General features: G+C 36.3%; 1 protein-coding gene across 12 annotated transcripts in view; it reads left to right on the forward strand.

The window, feature by feature from the left end:
* Positions 1-20,648, forward strand: part of FRYL (FRY like transcription coactivator) — a 174,571-nt gene that overhangs the window by 141,342 nt on the left and 12,581 nt on the right. For all 12 annotated transcript variants that reach the window (XM_061991904.1, XM_061991903.1, XM_061991905.1 and 9 more), the window contains 10 exons: positions 639-836; positions 2,033-2,194; positions 2,456-2,530; positions 4,012-4,188; positions 6,870-7,073; positions 8,740-8,910; positions 12,647-12,900; positions 14,453-14,660; positions 16,992-17,141; positions 19,975-20,073. In XM_061991904.1, the coding sequence (XP_061847888.1) occupies positions 639-836; positions 2,033-2,194; positions 2,456-2,530; positions 4,012-4,188; positions 6,870-7,073; positions 8,740-8,910; positions 12,647-12,900; positions 14,453-14,660; positions 16,992-17,141; positions 19,975-20,073 (1,698 nt within the window). The remainder of the gene's footprint in view (positions 1-638; positions 837-2,032; positions 2,195-2,455; positions 2,531-4,011; positions 4,189-6,869; positions 7,074-8,739; positions 8,911-12,646; positions 12,901-14,452; positions 14,661-16,991; positions 17,142-19,974; positions 20,074-20,648) is intronic.

The following is a 20,648-nucleotide window of genomic DNA, read 5'->3' on the forward strand; positions in this document are numbered from 1 at the left end:
TCTCCACAATCTCCGTAGTTGAAACTGCTGAATTATTTACATTACTTGAGTTGTCTTTTTAAGGAGAGTGATTATGACTCAGGCTCTGCCTCTTACATTCTCATACTTATGCCCTGGCTTTTTTAAGCACTCTATTGGATACTAGGTAAAAAAACTTGTGAATGCTGTTGCCTTTTTTTTTAAAGATCTTTGAAATGTATGAGGAAATTTCAAGCACAAAATGTTTTTGTCTTTTTCAAATTATGCTTACGCTGCCCGTAAGTATAAAATAATTAAAGATGCCAGGAGGTTGAAGTTGTTTTAAATGCTATCAGTTTTCATCTTCTGAGGCACGAAGGGCAGATACTTCAGACAGTGGTAAAAACCAGTGTAAATACAGGGAGCAAGGAACGTGGAACAGTCTGGTGTAGCTGGCACTGTGAGCTGGAGCTAGTCAGCCTGCCTGACTGGACCTAACCGCCCACCATGGCATGCCCTCGTACCTTGCCACTGGCCTAGCACTTTACAGCCACACATCGAAGACCAGGGCTTTTGGGTCTGGGAATCTTGCAATGAATCAGTGCAAAGTCCTACTGTACGTTACAAATGGCTGTCTTATTTGAAGTGGTTGTTTTGTGATTTGTGTATGTTCTCTTTAGAGTCCATATTGGAAGGAAGCTCTTAATATTTTGAAGCTGGTGGTGTCTCGGTCAGCAAGCCTTGTTGTACCTAATGATATTCCAAAGTCTTATGGAGGTGACATAGGTTCTCCTGAAATCTCTTTCACAAAAATTTTTAATAATGTCTCCAAGGAGCTACCTGGGAAGACCTTAGATTTTCATTTTGATATATCAGAGGTAATTATTATAAGTAAATTACAGTGGAATAATGACTTTCTGTTGCAAACTCAGATTTGTTTTCTGTTAGTCTTCTACATTTATATATTTTAAAATAAATTCATTGTAAAAAATGGCAGATGTTGAAGTTTTACAGACATATAATTAGAGTCATACCGGAAGATAAACTCTGAAGTCTTACATGTTGTGTTTTTGCCTTTGTGTCCCTTTGAATGTCTGGAGAGTTAATTACTAAAAGTCAATAGGATTATTCTCAAGGGTATTTCAGCTGTATCGGAGCAGGCTAATGCAACTGGCTGCTGCTTTCATCAAATGAAGGGCTGTGCATTCAAGGGCTGAGAGGATTAAAACACCCTGTACTGCAGTTTTGACATGACTTTGAGAAGGAGAGAAAGTTTAGAATAGAGAGTAGGATGCAGAATATAGGCATCTCAATGTGAGGTGGATGCAACTGGGCAAAAAAAATCTCTTCTGTACTTAAAAACAACAACCCTACTCCCCAACTCAGATTTGTTAGAGTTGAGTAATACTCATACAGCTAATATTCTATGTCTGAAAGGTGAGGGTAGCCACATGACTGCAATGTAATATAGGCATGTGAACACTGTAGAAACTTCAGAAGTAATCAAAAGCAAGGGTCCCTGGTTGAAGTTGACTCTGGGTAATGGTTGGAGGTGTAGATGGCTTATGAGGGTTACTTAAATTGGTAAGTTAATTCCGTATTGAATGTTTCGGCACATGCAGATAGTTGAGAGACAAAATGAATTCCCACAGAGGTCATTGGAGTAACATTTGCTGTCAGAATTTGATCTTTGGTTTTCAGAAGCGTGTGTGTTAGTGAAGTTGCTGGTTGATGTCTATGAATGATTCTGTAGAGAAGCTTTGCATCTATTAAACTTAGAACATAGTTGTTTTTAAAGTGTACTTAAAAATAGAACTGGATTGTCAGCCCGAGACTTCCATAATTGAAAAAGACCACCAATGGGCAGAATGAAAGCCTGCTGTGTAGAGAAGTATTCAGCTTTGTATTTCCCAGTGTACTGATGCTCCAGGGATTACACATAGGCTTCATAGAATCCTTAAAAACAAACAGCAAACTCTCCTAGGTTTTATATAATACTAAATTCTAAAATCAATTGTGTAGTTTTTACTAATGTATATTGGAATTTTAAGAAAGCATTTGTTGTCTTTGGTAGACACCAATTATTGGGAATAAATATGGTGATCAACACAGTGCAGCTGGTAGAAATGGGAAGCCAAAAGTCATTGCAGTCACCCGGAGCACTTCTTCAACATCATCAGGTTCCAATTCAAATGCATTAGTTCCTGTCAGCTGGAAGAGACCACAGTTGTCTCAGGTATGTTGTGTTTCAGACACATTTATACATCTGTTCTAGACAGTGTTTATGAAAGTATTAAAAAAAAATGTTGAAGTGAAATTTAAAGTCTGTGTTGTGTCTTGGTAAAACAGTAAATTAATATAGCATAAACTGAAAGTTAATACTGGTGAAAGGAAAAAATTGTAAGGTTCTTTGTACAGGACATCAGCATGCAAGATGCATCTTTACCTGGACCTCCAGCAGATGCCTTTATGTGATTTTGTTTGGTATGTTTTTCAGAGGAGAACTAGGGAGAAGCTAATGAATGTGCTTTCTCTGTGTGGTCCAGAATCCGGTCTTCCCAAGAATCCTTCAGTAAGTGGCAATGGTGGTTTGTTTTGGTTTTAAATTCCAGTAGTGAGATTACTGTTGTGTTTCCAGGTATTGGTGAAGTTATGAAGGCCAGTTTTTAGCAAATTGGTTTTGGTTCAGCAATTCAGAAATCCAGTTGAAAAATTAAAAAGATATAGAGTAATATGTAATAAGTTACTATTATTCCTCAAGAAGTCTACTAGACGGGTTTCAAAATAGTATTTAAATTCAGACAAATTAACGTTGCCATCTCTGTGATTTCAAGACAGCCTTAGAGGGGAATAACTATATATTTAAAAAGAAAGATAAATTGCTAGGATTAGTTCTTAATTTCATGTGTTTAAAGTCTTGACCGGAACTCCAATCTTTCCTTTCTAAATTAAATTAATTGGCTACTAATGAGCACTGTTGATCAGAGTGATACTTAATACTTTTCACAGAAGAGCAGGACTACACTGTCACTCCAGGATAGTGTATTGTATGCATGAGACTGTATGTATGAATTTCACTTTTCTTGCCTAGAAGAAGGGCTTGAAATAGGTTTCCTCAGTTTTGAGCAACTCTCTAGTTAGAGGGAATTGAGTTAGGTCTCCCCTGTTCAGAGTAATGTCCATTGTTAATAAGGTGTGCTTTAGAGAGAAGGGACAGCAAAGACTAAGGACTGTAAGGATGTTGATGCTGTGTTCAAAATACCATAAGATCCATTGAAAATGACTAGTTGATCACATGCCTTCAAACTCACGTGAGTATCAGTGGGAACAATAGTCTTAACTATTGAGTAAAAATAGGCCACTTGGTGTTAATTTCTGTTCCATTGACATACTAAGTGTAATGGTAGTGATGATAGTAAGAGTTTAAAAAAAATGAGTAGCTTGCCTTGATTATCATCTAGAATGTTGTTTTTTATTGTGACATAGAAGTTTACCTAGCTGGTGAGAAATACTGATAGGAGGTGGATCTTTAATCTAGTAGAGAGGGTTAAAAAAAATAAAAGGAGATGCCTGAAAGCTAAAACTGAAGAGGTTTTTAAAAAATCAAGTGGAAATAAATAGCAAATTGAAATCTGAGATGATTATCATCAATGGAAGCTAGGTAGCATTGGATGCCTTTTTAAAGGTATACAGTCCTTACACAGAAATTGATAGGTGAAAATGATACTGGCCTGTATCATGAGGATGATGATTGCGATGGATTCTTTGTTCTTAAGTTAGACTGATGGTGTGGTTATGAAAATGAAGGATTTGGAGATATACTTTAATCTTTATTTGTACCTTTGCTACTGAATTACATGAAGGATGAAATGATATCACTAGTTCAAAATCCAACTAGTCTTGTAACAAATTGCAGTCTGCACTTGCCCTTGTGTTATTGTTAGTGACACACCAACTGCCACTAACACCATTAAATTGCAGGAAACCAGACAGCTGACTTTTGGAGTTACAGAAGTTGGAAGGTTTTATTTCTATTTTAACCCATATCTGCAGGTTGTATTTTCTTCTAATGAAGAGTTGGAAGTTGGAGATCAACAAACTAGTCTTATTTCAACAACAGAAGAAGCGATTCAAGAGGAGGAAGTGGCTGTAGAAGACAATACCAGTGAACAACAATTTGGAGTTTTTAAAGACTTTGACTTTTTAGATGTTGAATTGGAAGATGCAGAGGTGAGACCTTGGGATTTCTTCTGTGTGTTTCCACTTGAGAACGTTTTAAAACTTAGGTTATGTTGGTGCAATTCTAAGGAATTGGCAGCTCTTTTGACTAAACCAATTGGGAAGAATTTATGACATGATTGAACTCGCACGATAAAGAAACCTGCGTCACAAACTTTGCAGTATTAAGTTGTTCCTAATTGCTCTGTGTTTTTTTAGGAGAGAGATGAGATTTTGGGGGTGGAGGTATCAAGTGACTTAATCTGAAAATGAAGAGTTGTAACAGTATAAGCCAATGACAGGATGAACACTTGCGTATCACGCAGTAGAAAAATTAGTTATAAAACAATATGTTAAAAACTGGCATAATCTTTGTTCCTGATATGTTTCTGCATTTTGAAAACATGAACAATAGATTTCAAAGTTATACGCTGTGTGATATACTATCTCATTATATTCTATTGACTCGGTCACCATATTGCTTGCATTGACTTTTGCATTGTATCTGTTTGTTGCAGTTCTTATATTTCCTCCACTTCTCCTGTAAAAAAAAAAAAAAAAGAGAGAAGGGAGGTAAAACAAAATTAATTATTGAGAAATAGTGAAGAGTCTGTTAACAATTGTTACTTGTTTGGGATAAATAAACGGCTTCGGACCAGAATTTGCTGAAGCTGAAAGTATGACTTGAAAAGGACTGAGGAGAAGAAATGAAGTGCTTTGTAGTTTTTCAGTACTTCTATTACAGTCTATAGAAAATCTTGAGTTAGTAATGGAGACTCTTGCAGGTCATGAGTCAACAAGCTACTAAGAAGTATACCTGCCCATATAAGCACTAAGATTTTTCTGTTCCTGATTAATCTCTCTCTTTTTTAAAAAATCTTGGTTTTGTTTCCTCTGATTCTTCAGTTTTTTTCTCACTTTCTGTATATTGCTTCACTTTGGCCAATATTTGCATCTTCTGCAAAAATACAGGCTCATTATGGTCTGTTGTGTATTTGTGACCACAGGCTATACAGATAGGATTTCATATTGGTTGCAAGTAGGCAAGCAGTTCAGAATCAAGGCTTAATAGTAGTAAAACATTATTTTAACACTAGATAGGGCTTTGCAGGTAGGATGCCAAAATGCCGAATGTTTTGCCAGACTAAGTAAATTGATAACTTAATTTTCTATTTCATTTCAATAGTGGATCATAATGAAGAAAAGACTTTTTTCTTTCTTTCTCATTGCTTACCTATGTGCAACATATAGTGCTATACTAGCAAAAACAATCCACACAGATTGTACAAATTTAGAGCATTATATATAAATTGTACACTTGATGTAAGAGCTGCCTAGTTTTGCACTAAACCTATAGGATGTTCTTTGCTAATAATTAAATATCGACAGTGTAAACTGGGGATTTTATACTAAAATTTGAGTGATACTCAGATTAAACTGAAGTGCTTTAGCCCATTGTACTAGTACTTCATTGTACCTGGGTTTCTTTTGCTTTGCCATAACTTTTCACCTTTTTTGGAGCAAAAGAAATCACTAAGAGAGAAAGAGACTGCAAACTTTTTAGTTTGCTTTGCATATTTATTGCATCGTGATGATCTCTTAAGTCACCACGAGAGATACTTAATCTGTTGAAGCAGTTTTAGAACCCATACTTGCACATTTGGGGCTCAATTTTACTAAGTGTCTGTAGACTGGTGAAGTGAACTGATCGGGTTTTCCATCTTTCTTAGATGAAGGTTGACAAAATGACAAACCAGAGATCTGTATTGTATTTGTGAACTAAAACAGTAGTGGTTCTAAGATACAGATTTCACTTCATGTATTGGATGTTTGAAACCCAAGTATTGCAGCACTAAAATGTGCAAACAGAAAGGACCTAGCTATTGGTGTTTACAGTGCATTTCATAAAACTGACACAAAACAGCTGGTGAAAGTTAATGAAGACATCGGTTTTTCTACAGTTTGTACAACTCAATGTTGATGGTGCTTTGTCAGTTGGATGTGGTCAGTTTAGATTCATGTGTGTTAGTTAAAGAATTTCATCTAATGTTTGTTGAAACAGTTGCTTTACATGTTACGCTAGAGAAAATGTATCATAAGCATGCTGGTCTTAGTGTTTTGTCATCAGTTTCTTTTTTTTAATCAATCTCCCATTAGAAAGAGAAATTCTTTAAAATACTAGCTTTTTGAATTAAGCGTTTTCAGAGCTTGAATCAGTCTTTTACTGTTGGCAAATCTTATGTAATAAAACATTTTTCCCTGGTTCTAGAGTATCTTTAAGTGTTTGTCCTCGTTCTTTCTAATTATATGTGTTTTCCTTTTTGCTAACCAGGAGCTGCAGGTAAGTTGCAGCCTGGTGCCCTGGCTTGTTCATCTGTTTTTGTCTGTGGTGTGTTTGTACTTTCTAGTCAGATATATGAAATTGATACTTATATAGTTCTAGATTATTTATTGAGTTACTTTCCAAGGAGATATTCAAAAGATTTCTACGTTATTTGCCATATACTTTATCTACAAACATCATTTAACAAGGTATTTAATTTTTTTTATAAAATTAAAGGGCTGATTGAAACTCTGTTCATAATGCATTCAGTATGTTCATAATTTATTGTGTTCTGTGTGTTGCATTTGTGTATTAATTTTCTTCACTTGAGATTCCTCCATACATATGTGTGCAAACTTTTTTATTACAGGGTGAGAGCATGGACAACTTCAACTGGGGTGTTCGTAGGCGTTCCCTTGACAGTATTGACAAAGGAGACACACCATCTCTTCAAGAATGTCAGTACTCTGGTAGCACACCCAGCTTGAACTTGACAAACCAGGAAGATACTGATGAGTCTTCAGAAGAAGAAGCAACCCTTACTGCAAGTCAGATCCTGTCTCGTTCACAGATGGTATGTTATTTTTCCATAAAAGGAATCTGAGAACTGAAGCTTTCACTTGCACTTTCAATGGATAAGTATGGGTCACAGTTTCATCCTAGGTGAACTAAAGAGACCTTGAGAATTGGGCAGACAGGAACCTCATGAGGTTCAACAAGGGCAAGTGTAGAGTCCTACACCTCAGGAGGAACAACCCCATGCACCAGTACAGGCTGGGGATTGACCTGCTGAAGAGCAGCTCTGCAGAGAGAGACCTGGGAGTGCTGATCGATAATAAACTGAACATGAGCCAGCAATGTGCCCTTGTGGCCAAGAGGGATGCATCAAGAAGAGTGTGGCCAGGAGGTCGAGGGAGGTTCTGCTCCCCCTCTACTCTGCCCTGGTGAGGCCTCATCTGGAGTACTGTGTCCAGTTCTGTGCTCTCCATCTCAAGAGGGGCAGAGAACTTCTGGAGATAGTCAGCACAGGGCCACCAAGATTATCAGGGGACTGGAGCATCTTCCTTATGAGGAAAGGCTGCGGGAACTGGGGCTGTTTAGTCTAGAGGGGATGGCGGGGGAATCTCATTAATATTTATAAGTATTTAAAAGATGAATGTCAAGGGGATGAGGCATCAGTTTTTTCTGTAGTGTCCAGTGATGGGCCTAGGGGTAACAGACAAAAGCTGGAATACAAAAAGTTCCACTTCAACTTAAGGAAAAGCTTTTTTACTGTGAAGGTGAGGGAGCCTTGGAACAGGCTGCCCAGGGGGGCTGTGTGGAGTCTCCTTTTCTGGAGGTTTTCAAAACCTCCCTGAATGCATTCTTGTGTGACCTGATCTAGACAGACCTGTTTGAGCAAGGGGGTTGGACTAGATGATCTTTAGAGGTTCCTTCCAACCCCTACCATTCTGTGTTTCTGTGAAGAGCAATTAAATTAACATGGATAAGCTCTTTAATAACAACCTCAATGAAGGGAAAGAGTTCCTTTAGCTACTGGTGATACATAATAGGTGATATAATTCTAGTACAACATTGGGGGTTTTTTTTTAGTGTTTTTATACTTTACTTATTTAAATACAAGCACAGAATTACATGTGTTATTCACAAAGTATACAACTTCACAACCCCCCAAAATGCTGAACAAGAGCAGAAAGTGATCCCGTAGGAGCCTCAGTTGTGTTTAACTGTGGGAATTGCTAATTTGATTATAGGTTTTGAATCATGTCTACATACAACTGAGGAAAATAAAAAATGCTGGCAACTCAGAAGTCTCTCTGCATTACATAATTGAAATTTAGGAAAAAACTGACTGATGGAGGAGCAGCAGGGATAGCATCCTGCTTTTCAGACTTGAAGCAAAGTTTGTATTAATGTTGCCCAAAATGAAGAGCCTTGCTCTTCATTTAGGTTTTAGTCTAGGTATTCACCAGTGCCAAAGACCTTCAAGAAAAAGAAAGGAAATAACTTTCTGGATCCCAAGCATAACTTAAAATTTCTCTTCAAAGTTAAATGTTACAGAAGTGCAGATGATAGTCATGGTTTTAGTGTAAAGCTCTGATACTCCTAACACATAAATGAACCAAGATAGCTAACCATACTGAAATTTCCTATTTCCAAACTAATGTGGGTTTTTTCCCTGTAATTTATACGTTTGATAAACAGTGAAGAATTTCACGTTTCTTTCTTTTCTGTCTTAGTTAAACAGCGATTCTGCAATAGATGAAACAATATCAGATCATGCTGGTTTATCACTTCAGTCCCAAGATTCCACTAGCAGTGTGGGAACAGAAGAGGTGCTTCAAATCAGAACTGAGACCCCAAGTTTGGAGGCTTCTCCTCTAGATAACTCTAGCAACCAGCTGCCTGAGGTGGGGAGAAATGTGGGCTGGTGCATGGCTGATTTGGGCTCTTTCTAGTGTTCAGTAGCACCTTTGGCTTTCTTTTCAACTGAATTTTCATCTGTTACACTGATTATTTGATTTGCTTTTAATATTTCTAACCTGTTGGAATGTTCTTACAAAATGTTCCTTCAGTATGCAGACTGCTTGGGATGGACTGAGGGAGCTTACCACAGGTTAAAAATATTCTTGAAGGGCTGATGATGATCATTTCATGGTGTAGAATGAAAACAGGCTGATATTCAAGATGCTTTTACTTCATATGGTTAATATCCTTCTTGAGCAACATTTTCTTTCAAATACTTTTTTGTTTCTTTTTTTCTGGTTTTTTTGCTTTCTTTGGGTTAATGTGATTGGTGCTATGTGGGAGTAAAACCTCAGGCCAGCTGTGTTAGCAGTTGGTTCCATTAAATAATCCTTTAAAAAGGACCACAGATGCTAGTGGTATACTTTTTTGGAAAGGCCTGTGTGGACTGAGACAGATTTGGAGCTAATGGCCACCTGCAAATCTGTGAGTACTTCAGTTTCTTGGCTTTTTACACCTTTTGAACAATTTTTAAAAATCATTTAAAATAAAACTCATCTCCTACGATTCCTACACTGCTTAGCAGTTCTAGGTGTGTATCTGAAGTTGCTTGGTTTAGGTGGACCTTTTATCTGTTAGTTAAAACTATTGATGCTACTGGCAATCCCCTCTTTAACAGAATGTACTATTGAGTTTTCCAGAAAATTAGCTATTCCCATGTATATTTGAATATTGTATATGGTGTACACTTAAGAATGACTATTCAGCCAACTTGGTTTAAACAGTCAACTGACTGATTCTAAAGACTGGGGTTTCTGAACAAATGCTCAGATCTACCTGTTCGCTGTCTAGAAAATCACTCATTGACAGACAAATCACCCATCTAGCTTTTCATGAAATTAGGAGTAGGTTTCCCATGACAAAATTGTCACTTTCTAGAAGTATTATGGCTGCTGTAAAACAGCTTTTTCCTACATTTTTTATATTTTTCCATTATGGTTATCTTTGTGCTTCTTTGCAAGTGTTCGATTAGTTTGCAGTTGATAAATTGTCTCAAATTTGCGGAGCACCGCTGCTTAGATTGTCAGACAAATTGCTCTGTTATTGCTTCTTATGCTGTTCTATTGATTTCCAGGTGAGGAAAAACACTTAATCTAGATGAGTTTTTTCCACATTGGATAGATCTTCTTATGTTAAGGTTTCAAAAGAGACAAGCAACATATGAGATGAGATTTTATAGAACAAAATTCACTGCAATAGAACTTTTATCTTCTCTGTGGTACATTCTCATCTGTAACTCACATTTACATTTTTGTAGTTCTTTCTGAAACTGCTTTTATACTTGGATTCATTATTCTTCTGCAACTCCCTTTAAAATCCCTATATTTCTGGTAATCCAGGGAAAAACATTCACACAAAACAATCAGAAATGTCATTGAAAATACTGAAAAGATTTAAACAGGGTTGTAAAATAATTTCATGACTAAGCAGCATCCAGAAAAAGAAATTCTTTGCCAAAAAAAAAAAAAAAGAGAAGACTGCAAATGCTTCAAAACGCAATCACTAAATGTGATGCGATCCTGGTGCTCCTTAGAACATGGGATTCGGTCAAATACAGATGTTTTCTTCAAGCACACTTTAAACACTCAAACTTGTCTCTCTTTACGAGAGTTAGCTATCTAGTTGGATTTTATTGCTGAAAGGGATAGCTGGCTTTATGCCTCTTAACAGAATGAGCTTGAAAGTATGCACACTCTCAACTCACAAAAATTTGTGAAGCCAGCAAGACTAATTTTGTTCTGAGTTCTTCTTGTTTCCTGTGCTCATATACTTTATTAAACTCTTTTAACACAGGCATTTCATTGCCAATATTTAAAAACAAGTGTATGTGCTGGTTAAATTCTTGTTCCTCTTGTGGGGATGCTGAAGAGTTAAATAAATAGTTTTCTTAAATGTATTTGGCTGATTCCCAGTCATAACACCTGTCTCTGCAACAAGGATGTAATTGTCATTGCACATTCTGGTTGGGAATTTACAATCTAGCTTACAAAAATATCTTCAATTTTGTATAGTAACAAGATTAAGCATATGGAAGTTTCTGACTAAAATGATTCCCTAATTTGCTCACTTGGACTGTGGATTTTTGAGGGAATGGTTTACTAGAAGTAATTTGCCTTAGGTTCTGTGGTGTTGCCAACTATAGAAATAACATTTTTAAGGTACTTGAACAAAATTCATGCTGATAGTAATGACTTGTCCAGTGTTACCCAGGAAACTTCAGAGATCAGGAGTCATGGCACTACAAAGGCTATCTTAGCTGTAAATGTATTAACTAGTAATATTTTCTAAGCTTAAATATTTTCTTGAAGTGTATCCCTTGTATGTACATCTACCAGACATGATCAGTGCAGCTCTCTATCATATGTTATCATCTATAATAGAAATGGACCACTGTTTCAATCCAGATTATTTTGCTGTGGTGTTGTAAAAGTGCCTTGTGTTCCTGTGTGCCTTAGCTGCTCAGTGTGACAAAATAGATGTTCTGTGCAATAAAATTCCAGATTGAACTTGTACAAAAGTAATATTTTAGTAAATAATAGCAGTGAGTGAGGTCACTACTTGTGTCAAATGACAGCAGTGTCACATTTGAGGAGTGCCATAGTCAAAAGTGAGACACGGTTAGGATCACTGTGGAAGAAAACTATATGTTTCTGTTCAAAGCTGAGTTGTCTTTTGTAATGTGTGTAGTTACTTACTTGTCAGAGGATTTGTTTAGACTGGTGTATGCGTAGAGGCTGTCCAAAGGTTTGTTGACCAGTCTCACATATGCCAGCAGAGGAAGACCGGCACACTAATAATGAAAACGTGGTAATTTGTGCCTTTAAGAAACAGCAAGTACAAGAAGTGTTACTTTTACGCCACAGAGAAATGCAGTAAAAGGTTTCAAATGGATTAATCGTAGATTAACTAAATCTGAATTCCTCTGTTCAATATCATGATGTTAATGAGTATAATGAGTATGAAGGGAGAAAGGGTCATTCTGATATTATCCGAGTTTAATCATCCACCCTTTAGAATTGCCAGTGATTGAAAGCCTATGTTTAGAAATTGAGGGTTAAACCCTTAAAGCTCCCCATAGTAACAGTAATGGCAAAATAATAAAAAGAGTGGAATGTCCTTTTTCCATTATTCATCTGTTACACTGTTACTCAGTGACACTTTAGAAACTTCTTAAAGTGGAGAGAGGAAAGGAGAAGAAATGTACTAGTTCCCAACTCCAAAAGCATGCATGAGGCAGTCACTTTGGTCCTTACCTAGAGCAGTAATATATGCAAGTCTTGATTGTGTTTGTTGCAACTTACATATGTTTGAGGCTTTGCAGGTATTTTTGGAGGAGTATTCTCTTAACAGATTTAGTTGAGTGTATTGGAGAAATTGTACTCACTATAAATAATAAGTCATATTCTAGGATGTTAATGTAAACGAGAAGATAGAATCATTACAAATAGACTGGTTTTGCTCAAGTAAAACCGTGTAAACAATCCAAAGAGCTGAATGATTAAGGCATAAATCGACATTTGTAAACAATTTTTAATAACTCTGTTACTTTGCCATAATACAACTTGATAAGAATATGTAAGCCCTGACAATGAAAGTAATACATGTATGTTTGAATCACAGGAAGGCAGTTCAGCAGTAAGGGATGAACAGGTTAGCACTGCTAGTGAAGACACTGGGTCATATCTGCTACAAGAACAACAAGACTGTCTGGTGTGTCATGAATCTCTTGAGTTGGAAGAGACCCCAGAACTGGCAGAGGCAGCAGCTCATGAGAGCTATTCTGAGTCTATCTGTGAAGAGGATGTCACTCTTGCTTTGAAAGAACTAGATGAGAGATGTGAAGAAGAAGAAGCTGACCTCTCTGGTTTGTCTAGGTAAGATAAATTTTAGTTCTAAGTAACTGAAAGTTTGTCCTAGCTAATTAAGTCATATTTAAAGTGAAACCCTAAGTTTCTTGAAGATAAATCTAAGAAGGAGGGAAAACAAAAAAGAACCCCAAATAAACAAAAATTCACAAAATAACCCAAACCAAACAAAAATATTCCAAACTGTTCATACTTAAAATTTCTTCAGAAGTTTAGATTGAATAATATGAGGCTTAGTGTATGTACCAACGTAGTATATATTCTGTTGGAGACATCATTTAAGGAGGTTTTTTTCTGAAAAGGACACAGCAGGAGCTGTGAAAGACTAAGCCATCAGAGAAGGTTCTAGAGACAGAAATTGAACCTTGTAGTCCCCTACACAACCTACTGCAATATGCTTTGCAAGAATTAAAGGCTGGTACCAGTTAATAGCGGTGTTTTTCTTGATGTGGAATTGAAAACTTTCTTAAGATTTTAGTTTATTTATACTAAGCAAACAAACCAAAAACCCCCATAGCTCAAGTTTAAGAGAGTGACAGAAGTGGTGATTTATAACGTTGATATACTAGTTAGAAAATATCTGAAAATCTTTTGTAAGCTTTGTTTACAGATATTATTCAAAATTATTGCATCTTAGCTTTTGAGCTTTGTATATACTAAAATCAATGTACCTAAAAACAGGACCCACACTTCTCGTTTAAGTCTTGTTTAAGACATGCTTGGTGCTGTTGTGAATGAGGTGTTTGTTACCACTATGTGTTTAAAATGTTTTTTCAATAAACTATCTGTATTTTTGCTGTGTAAGTACAATTATAGAACTCCTCAAAATATATCATTCTTTGTAATGCTGAAAATTTTAACAAGTTAATGATTTTAAGTATTGATTAATAGCATTGATTAATTTATAGTTTGATATTTGTATTGGATGTTTGGTGCCTAATGGGAAATATGACTGCAGAATGCTTTTTGAACAAAGGCCTGTTAAATTGATTGCCCATAAAAACAAAAGTGTTCCAATCCATCTCCATTCACTTACGATATTACCCAAGACAGTTATAAAATAGTATTACACTGCTCAATAAGCTCTTGTGTTTCTCTTAAGGAAAGATAAAACTTGTTATAGATAGTGGTGGACCATATAGTGATGGACCATATGTTTAGATGAATAAAAGTATGAAAAATTGAATGGAAATTTAGATATTGAGGGCAAGAAAAAAAAATACCCATTTCTGAGTAGTGTATATACATGAGTGCTGTTGTATATAGCTATATGTAGCCTACACGTAGACCTTTGTCCATAGATGTGCACAGAAATAACATGTTATAGTACACCACAGAGATATTTGAGATTAAGGAACTTTTTATATTGCGTTAGCAAAAGGTTTTGAATTTGTTTTTACTCTTCTTATTTTGTAGGTACCTTAGTTGATGGATTATTTCTTTGCAAAACACTATTTCAAATTCCCAATCCTTTTTTTTTAATTTCATACCAAAATGAAGGGATTCTTTTATTCCTAAAGAAGTTACTGAGGAGTTAATTTCTGTTGTTTGTTTTTTATAGCCAAGATGAAGAAGAACAGGATGGTTTCCCAGAAGTACAAACTTCCCCACCTCCTTCACCATTTCTTTCTGCCATATTGGCAGCTTTCCAGCCAGTGTCATATGATGATGAAGAGCAAGCCTGGCGCTGCCACGTCAATCAAATGCTGTCAGATACAGATGGATCTTGTGCTGTCTACACATTTCATGTCTTCTCAAGATTGTTTCAGGTCAGTGAACTGCCAGTGCATGATTGTTCATCTGAAAATCTCTTCCTCCTGCTATCAAAACTATTCATCCCCTTTGTAACTGCAAAAGCCACTGATTGTGGTAGCAAGATGTCTTAGAAAATCAAAAGCAGAGAAAGAAAACACATTGCTAAAAGAATGTTATATGATCACACACTATTTTTCTATGAGATATCTTCTGTGTTCATTGTCTAGGAGTGATTCTATTCAGGAGAAGAAAAAAAAAACCACAACAAAAAAACCCAACAAACCCAACTCAAAAAAACCCCAGTTCAGTGGTTTTTGTAAGTTCTTAGTTCAGATTGTGTCTCTTCTTTTCTGAATATCACCCAGGTTCTGTGCTGATTATAGAATTAATGTCTTCTTCCTGGGTTTTCTGTGGGAATCATTCTGATGGGATCGCAGCATGACAAACATTAATGAATTTATCTTCCATCTGTCTTGGGAGAAAAGTGATTTTTTTTTTTTTTCTGCAGACAAGTAATTGAAACACCAGGAGACCACTAAAGCTGGAAGTTTCAAATGCCTCTCTCTAACTATATTTACTTCATAGATCTGGTATCCAAAGCAAAATGCTTCTGGCTTAATTTTTCTGGCTCCCTCCTCCTTATATGTAGGGGAAGGCTTTTTACCTTTCCAAACTGGTACCACTTGGACGTACATTACTCTTTGCAACTTCTTACTGAATAGGAAAAGCCAAATTATTCTATTTTTTTTACAGGCAACGTGCCAAGTGTGCTAAGAGCAGATTCAGTATTATAGGCTAAGACTTTCTGGCTCCAACCTTTTCTTTTATATTAATATTAATTTTGGCTGCTGCTTAGTATATCATAATAAATTTCTCAGTGAAAGCCTCACTTTGCTTTACTATGCTAGTATGCATTTTATCCCATATGTATGTGCAGGTTTAGGGTTAGTACCATGAAGTAACTTAGATGTGAAGAATTCATACTCTACGTTATCCACAGAATAAGTTGTTTGTACATCTGTACTCATTTGCTCTTTTTAGTTGAACTAAGGGAACCGAGACTGTTCTGTCTAGAAAAGAGAAGACTAAGGAGGGGTACCTCATTAGCACCTATGAGTACTTAAAGGGTATATGTCAAGAGGATGGAGCAGCATTTTTTTCCTGTTGTCTCCAGTGACAGGACTAGAGGTGACAGACATAAGCTGGAACACTAAAAGTTCCACTTAAACAAAAACTACTGTAAAGGTGATGGAGCTCTGGGCAAAGGCTGCCCAGGGAGGTTGTGGAGTCTCCTCCTCTGGAGATTTTAAAATCCTGCCTGGACATGTTCCTGTGTGGCCTGATCTAGGTGGACCTTTTTGAGTAGCAAGGTTGAACTAGGTGATCTCTAGAAGTCCCTTCCAACCCCTAGCGTTTTATTTTTCTATGAGATATTTTGCAACAATACTGTGAAATTCCTGTTCCTGGTTTTAGGTTTTTGTCTCTGCTTCATTCAGACATCAGGGTTGTATTATACCAAAGTTTAGCTGCAGTGTCTTTTCACAAAATCATTACTTTCCTGAAAGTGATAAAACAGGAACTGATATTCTCTGTGTTTGCTACAGAGGGAGCTAGACAGGATAGCCTTCAGTCAGTTGGAAAGGTGGATTCAATGGGAAAAGTGGCAATAGCAATACAGGGCTCAAGTCTGGGCTAAGAAATGTTCCTGAGTTGTTGTTAATGAGTACAAAGGAGGGATAAAATTGTTAATCTCTGGAGGTCTTGTTTGACTGAACCTTTCCATTTTGCCTTCTGGCTTCTACACTGTTTAACTTTGAAGCTGTAAATATCATCTTTTATAGTTTTATTCTACATATAGCTTCCTGGAATTTATGAAATAATATGAAGCAAAGTGCAGCGTTCGATTAGGCCAAACAGTCAGTCAGTGTAATCAAATGTGATCTACATAGGACTGATTTCTGAAGAAGGTAGAAACCCTGCAGGTGGCAGTTTTGGACACAGATTGTGCTGTGCAGGTTAGATTCTGACCTGTAAAACTCCTGCAACACAGACACTGGAAAATGAATCTAACTGCTATCTATACTGCATTAAAGTCAAATAGTCATCCAGCTGTGCTGCTGCTAAAAGCCTAGATGTGAAAGGAGTAGTTGTCTGGGTTTACTGATTGATTGACTGCTTTTTCTGGAGCTAGTTTTGCATAAGTAACTCAGAGCAAATTATGTATCAGTTTTAATGACAAAAATATATGCTGTCATGATAGAAATTTGTCCTGAAATTCTTCATCTAAAAAGCCAGGAGAGGGGTAGTAAAATGCCACATAAATATTTTTCTGATTTGATTTCTAGACCATTCAAAGGAAGTTCGTATCTATAACAAACGATTCAGTCAGCTTTCTTGGTGAAAGTCTACAGCGCATTGGAACAAAATTTCAAAGCTCTCTGGAAGTGATGATGTCGTGCTCAGAATGTCCGACAGTCTTCGTGGATGCGGAAACGGTAAACATCTCATAAACTGACATGTTGTAATACCTGTCTGCTTAAACATCTTTATGTAACATACAAAGTGATGTTTAGCACTGCATGGGAAGGTTTACAAAAGTTTGAGTAAAATGTGTTAATTATAATTTTGTCTTTTAAAAGGTTGATCTCTTAACAACACTAATTGAAATGTCTGAATAATTTTAGGATGTCAAAAAAAGACCCTTTTTATAATTGAAATCAGAAAGCAATTAAAAGCTGAGCTTGACACTATGTATCATAAACATTTGAAAACAAAAATGAGAAGTGCATTTCGTCCAAAAATAATCTCCAGCTGTAACAACGAACAGTGAAGGAACTTAACTGTTACTAGATACATACTTTAATTCCCTTGCTGTTCTTTACCTTCCCTGCTTGTTCATGTTTATTCTATATTCTTTGCACGGAGAAGAAAACGAAGACTACTTATCTAGCTGCAACTTTGCCTTTTTAAGTTGTATTGTTTATGTATATATTCAATTATGCATGAAAAAACATTCTAGCTACAAATACATAATGAAGGTTTTGAATCGTTTGTTGTTATGCAAGTTGAAATCCTGTGAGATATCTGTCAAAAAAAAAGCTACGCTAAAATAATTGAGACAGCAAAACAGAAAACATTGAGCTGATGTACATATCCCCAATATACCTACATGCCTTCTTTCAGAAAAAAATCCAGTTGAACTGAAGAACTATGAAATATGTATAATGGCTTCCATATGTTACAAGTATGCAGGCTGAGTTTTCAGCTCTTTAGGAGATAAATTTGTCCATAGATGTCTCGATTATTATAGGAAACTGATAGAAATTATTGCATTGTTGTTTTACTAGTTGTTAAGGATGATCAAATAAAACTAGCGAGGACTTAAAAAACATACAGAACTAAAGACAGGTGACTCTTCATGTGATACATAATCAAGCTGTGAAACCCTGGCCTTTTTTACAGTGTCTGTTCATGTTTTCAAAAAGCATCTAAAGAGATTTGTGAAAGAAAGAACCCTGAGTAGGTTTTTGAAAATGCAGAACAACATGTTGATAGAGGCTGAGAAAGAATTCTGGAGCAAGTGGATCACCACATTTGCCCCCATTTGCTGTTCCTTAAGCAACTGGTATTAGACATTGTCAGCTGGGGAATGAGATAGATGGATCTTTGGCCTTGACCCAGTGTGAGACTCTTCTAATCACCTTTTTTTTCTCATGGTGCTAAGATGCAACTCTGCTCTTACGCTCTCACTTTGTAATATGGGGACTAAAAAAGGGTGATATGGATAGTGCAGTTCAAGAGAACCATGTGTAGTGTTTTTTGCTTAACTTACATCACTTTAAAAGCAGTAGAAATTAACTAAAAGAAGAAATGTGTTTGGGAGTATAAGCCACAAGAGTTACGCTGGCATCTAGAACAGCATATGTGTTTTAAAAAATAAGTATTTATATATATATATCTCAATATATATTAAAAATATAAAAATACTTTTTTTAATCTATATTTGCAAATATATAGACATGTGCATATGCACATACATTAGTGTTGTTATATTGAAAAATACTTTAATTGAAATGGATCTATTTGTTTATCAGATCACTTCTCTCTAAGGAATAACGGCTAATCCAAAATAACATTCATGCATAAATCTTTGGTTTCATGGTGTCTGCTTATGTGCACGAGATTGGCCTTTGATATTTATTCCAAAAGTAGCTCTCAGCAGAAAGATGCCACCTTACATCAAGGAATGGATTCACAAGCAGTTTGGGGGTGGTTTGTAGTCTATTCCTGATACAAGATGCCTGCTGACTTTTTTGCACTTTGATGTTATTGCACACATTGAATGCAGAGTTGCACTGTGCCACAGAAACGTAACTTGCTTCTTAGTTGATGTGGACATAGAGGTTAGGAGTCACAGTGTCTTCATATGGTGGTAGAATTGATGCACTTGGAAAAACATTAAGCATCATTCCCACCCTTGCCTGAGTAATGGGGGATACTATGCCTCTGTGTGGCAGCATTTTGTGATCACACTCCTGTGCTTGCACTTCCAAGCTGACAAAGAGGTACCAGGTAACAGCGATTGGAGAACAGTACAGAGCTCTTAATATGTGCAAGGAGTGACCAGTGTGAGGGAGGAAACATCATGTTTGTTACATTATTACAGGAAGTGATAGGAGAAGAACTAATAAGAAAAACCTTAGTGGAAATAAATCTACAGGGAGAAATGGTGTGGAGCAAAGCTGAAGGAGCAGCCCCTGAGGGAAAAAGACATTTTTTTAAACTTTGTTGAAAAAGGCAAAGTCATTAATGGTAAAAAATTATTCAAATATCCGACAGTTCCTGCTTTGACAGTTGCTGATTCCTACAGCCTGAAGGCTTTGGTGGTTGTACAGTTTGCAGGGCCAAATTTGAGAAGGGCAAGTAACCCTCACTGAACAGTCCTTAGGTTGCTACAGAAGCAATCCAGCAGTGCCTTTTTTTCCTCCTACAGGCTATTCCATTTACACTAGCAGCGTGTATATCAAATATTACTCTTCTTTTGAAAAATCTAAAAATCCCTTTGAAATCTCTCTTTCAGATGTTAGCTAGGTACTGCCCTTATTTGTGAAGCAAAACAAAACTGTTTTCCTCTAATTTAACTGATGCAACTACATATGTAGTTTACTACCTTAAAAGTGTCATGAATTATCTGCACACAACCAATTCTAATTTGATTGTTTTTGCAAATGTGGACTTGAAATCTCATGTTACATGATTTAGATATTAGACTATATGGATTACAGTCAGATGTTACATGACTGCAGAAGTGATTGTTTTCTCTTCCAGCTAATGTCTTGTGGCCTGCTAGAGACATTGAAGTTCAGTGTTCTAGAGCTCCAAGAACACTTGGATACCTACAATGTCAAAAGAGAGGCAGCAGAACAGGTGAGTTTCTTGTATTTCAAAAGAAAAAATATCCCAGAACCTGCTAATCATGATGATGTTGCAGGTCTTTACCTCTCAACGTGGTTATCTAAAAGTATATTGTGAGAAAAAAGGTCTCATTTCCTTTTCATATTACTGTTCTATGTGTATAATCTAGACCTGAGGTTTTTCTTACGTGTAATTCATTTTTGTTGCATATATTTCTGCAATTGTCACTGAATATATAATCCATCAACAATAGCTATCTCTCTGATCAAAACCCTGCAACATCTTTCGCCTTCAGTGAAATCCTTCACCCTAAAAGCAGTGATCTCTGGCACTAGCACTGGAAAAAGAGCATTCCTAAATTAAAATTCCTCTTTTAAATATATTAAAATATTTTAACATTAATATTAATAATTCATGGTCCTTTTTTTGTTTATTTATGAATGTGTTGGCCTATTTTCTTAGACTGGAAGGGTGGGATTCACCTCCAGATTAAGACCTTTACAGATAACTATTTATATGTGAAATCAGTGCCTTAGCACCCATAGTATTCAAGGATCAAGTCAATATCATAAAGGAAATCAATGAAG

This window comes from Colius striatus, chromosome 3, assembly GCF_028858725.1.
Source record: "Colius striatus isolate bColStr4 chromosome 3, bColStr4.1.hap1, whole genome shotgun sequence".
NCBI lineage: Eukaryota > Metazoa > Chordata > Aves > Coliiformes > Coliidae > Colius > Colius striatus.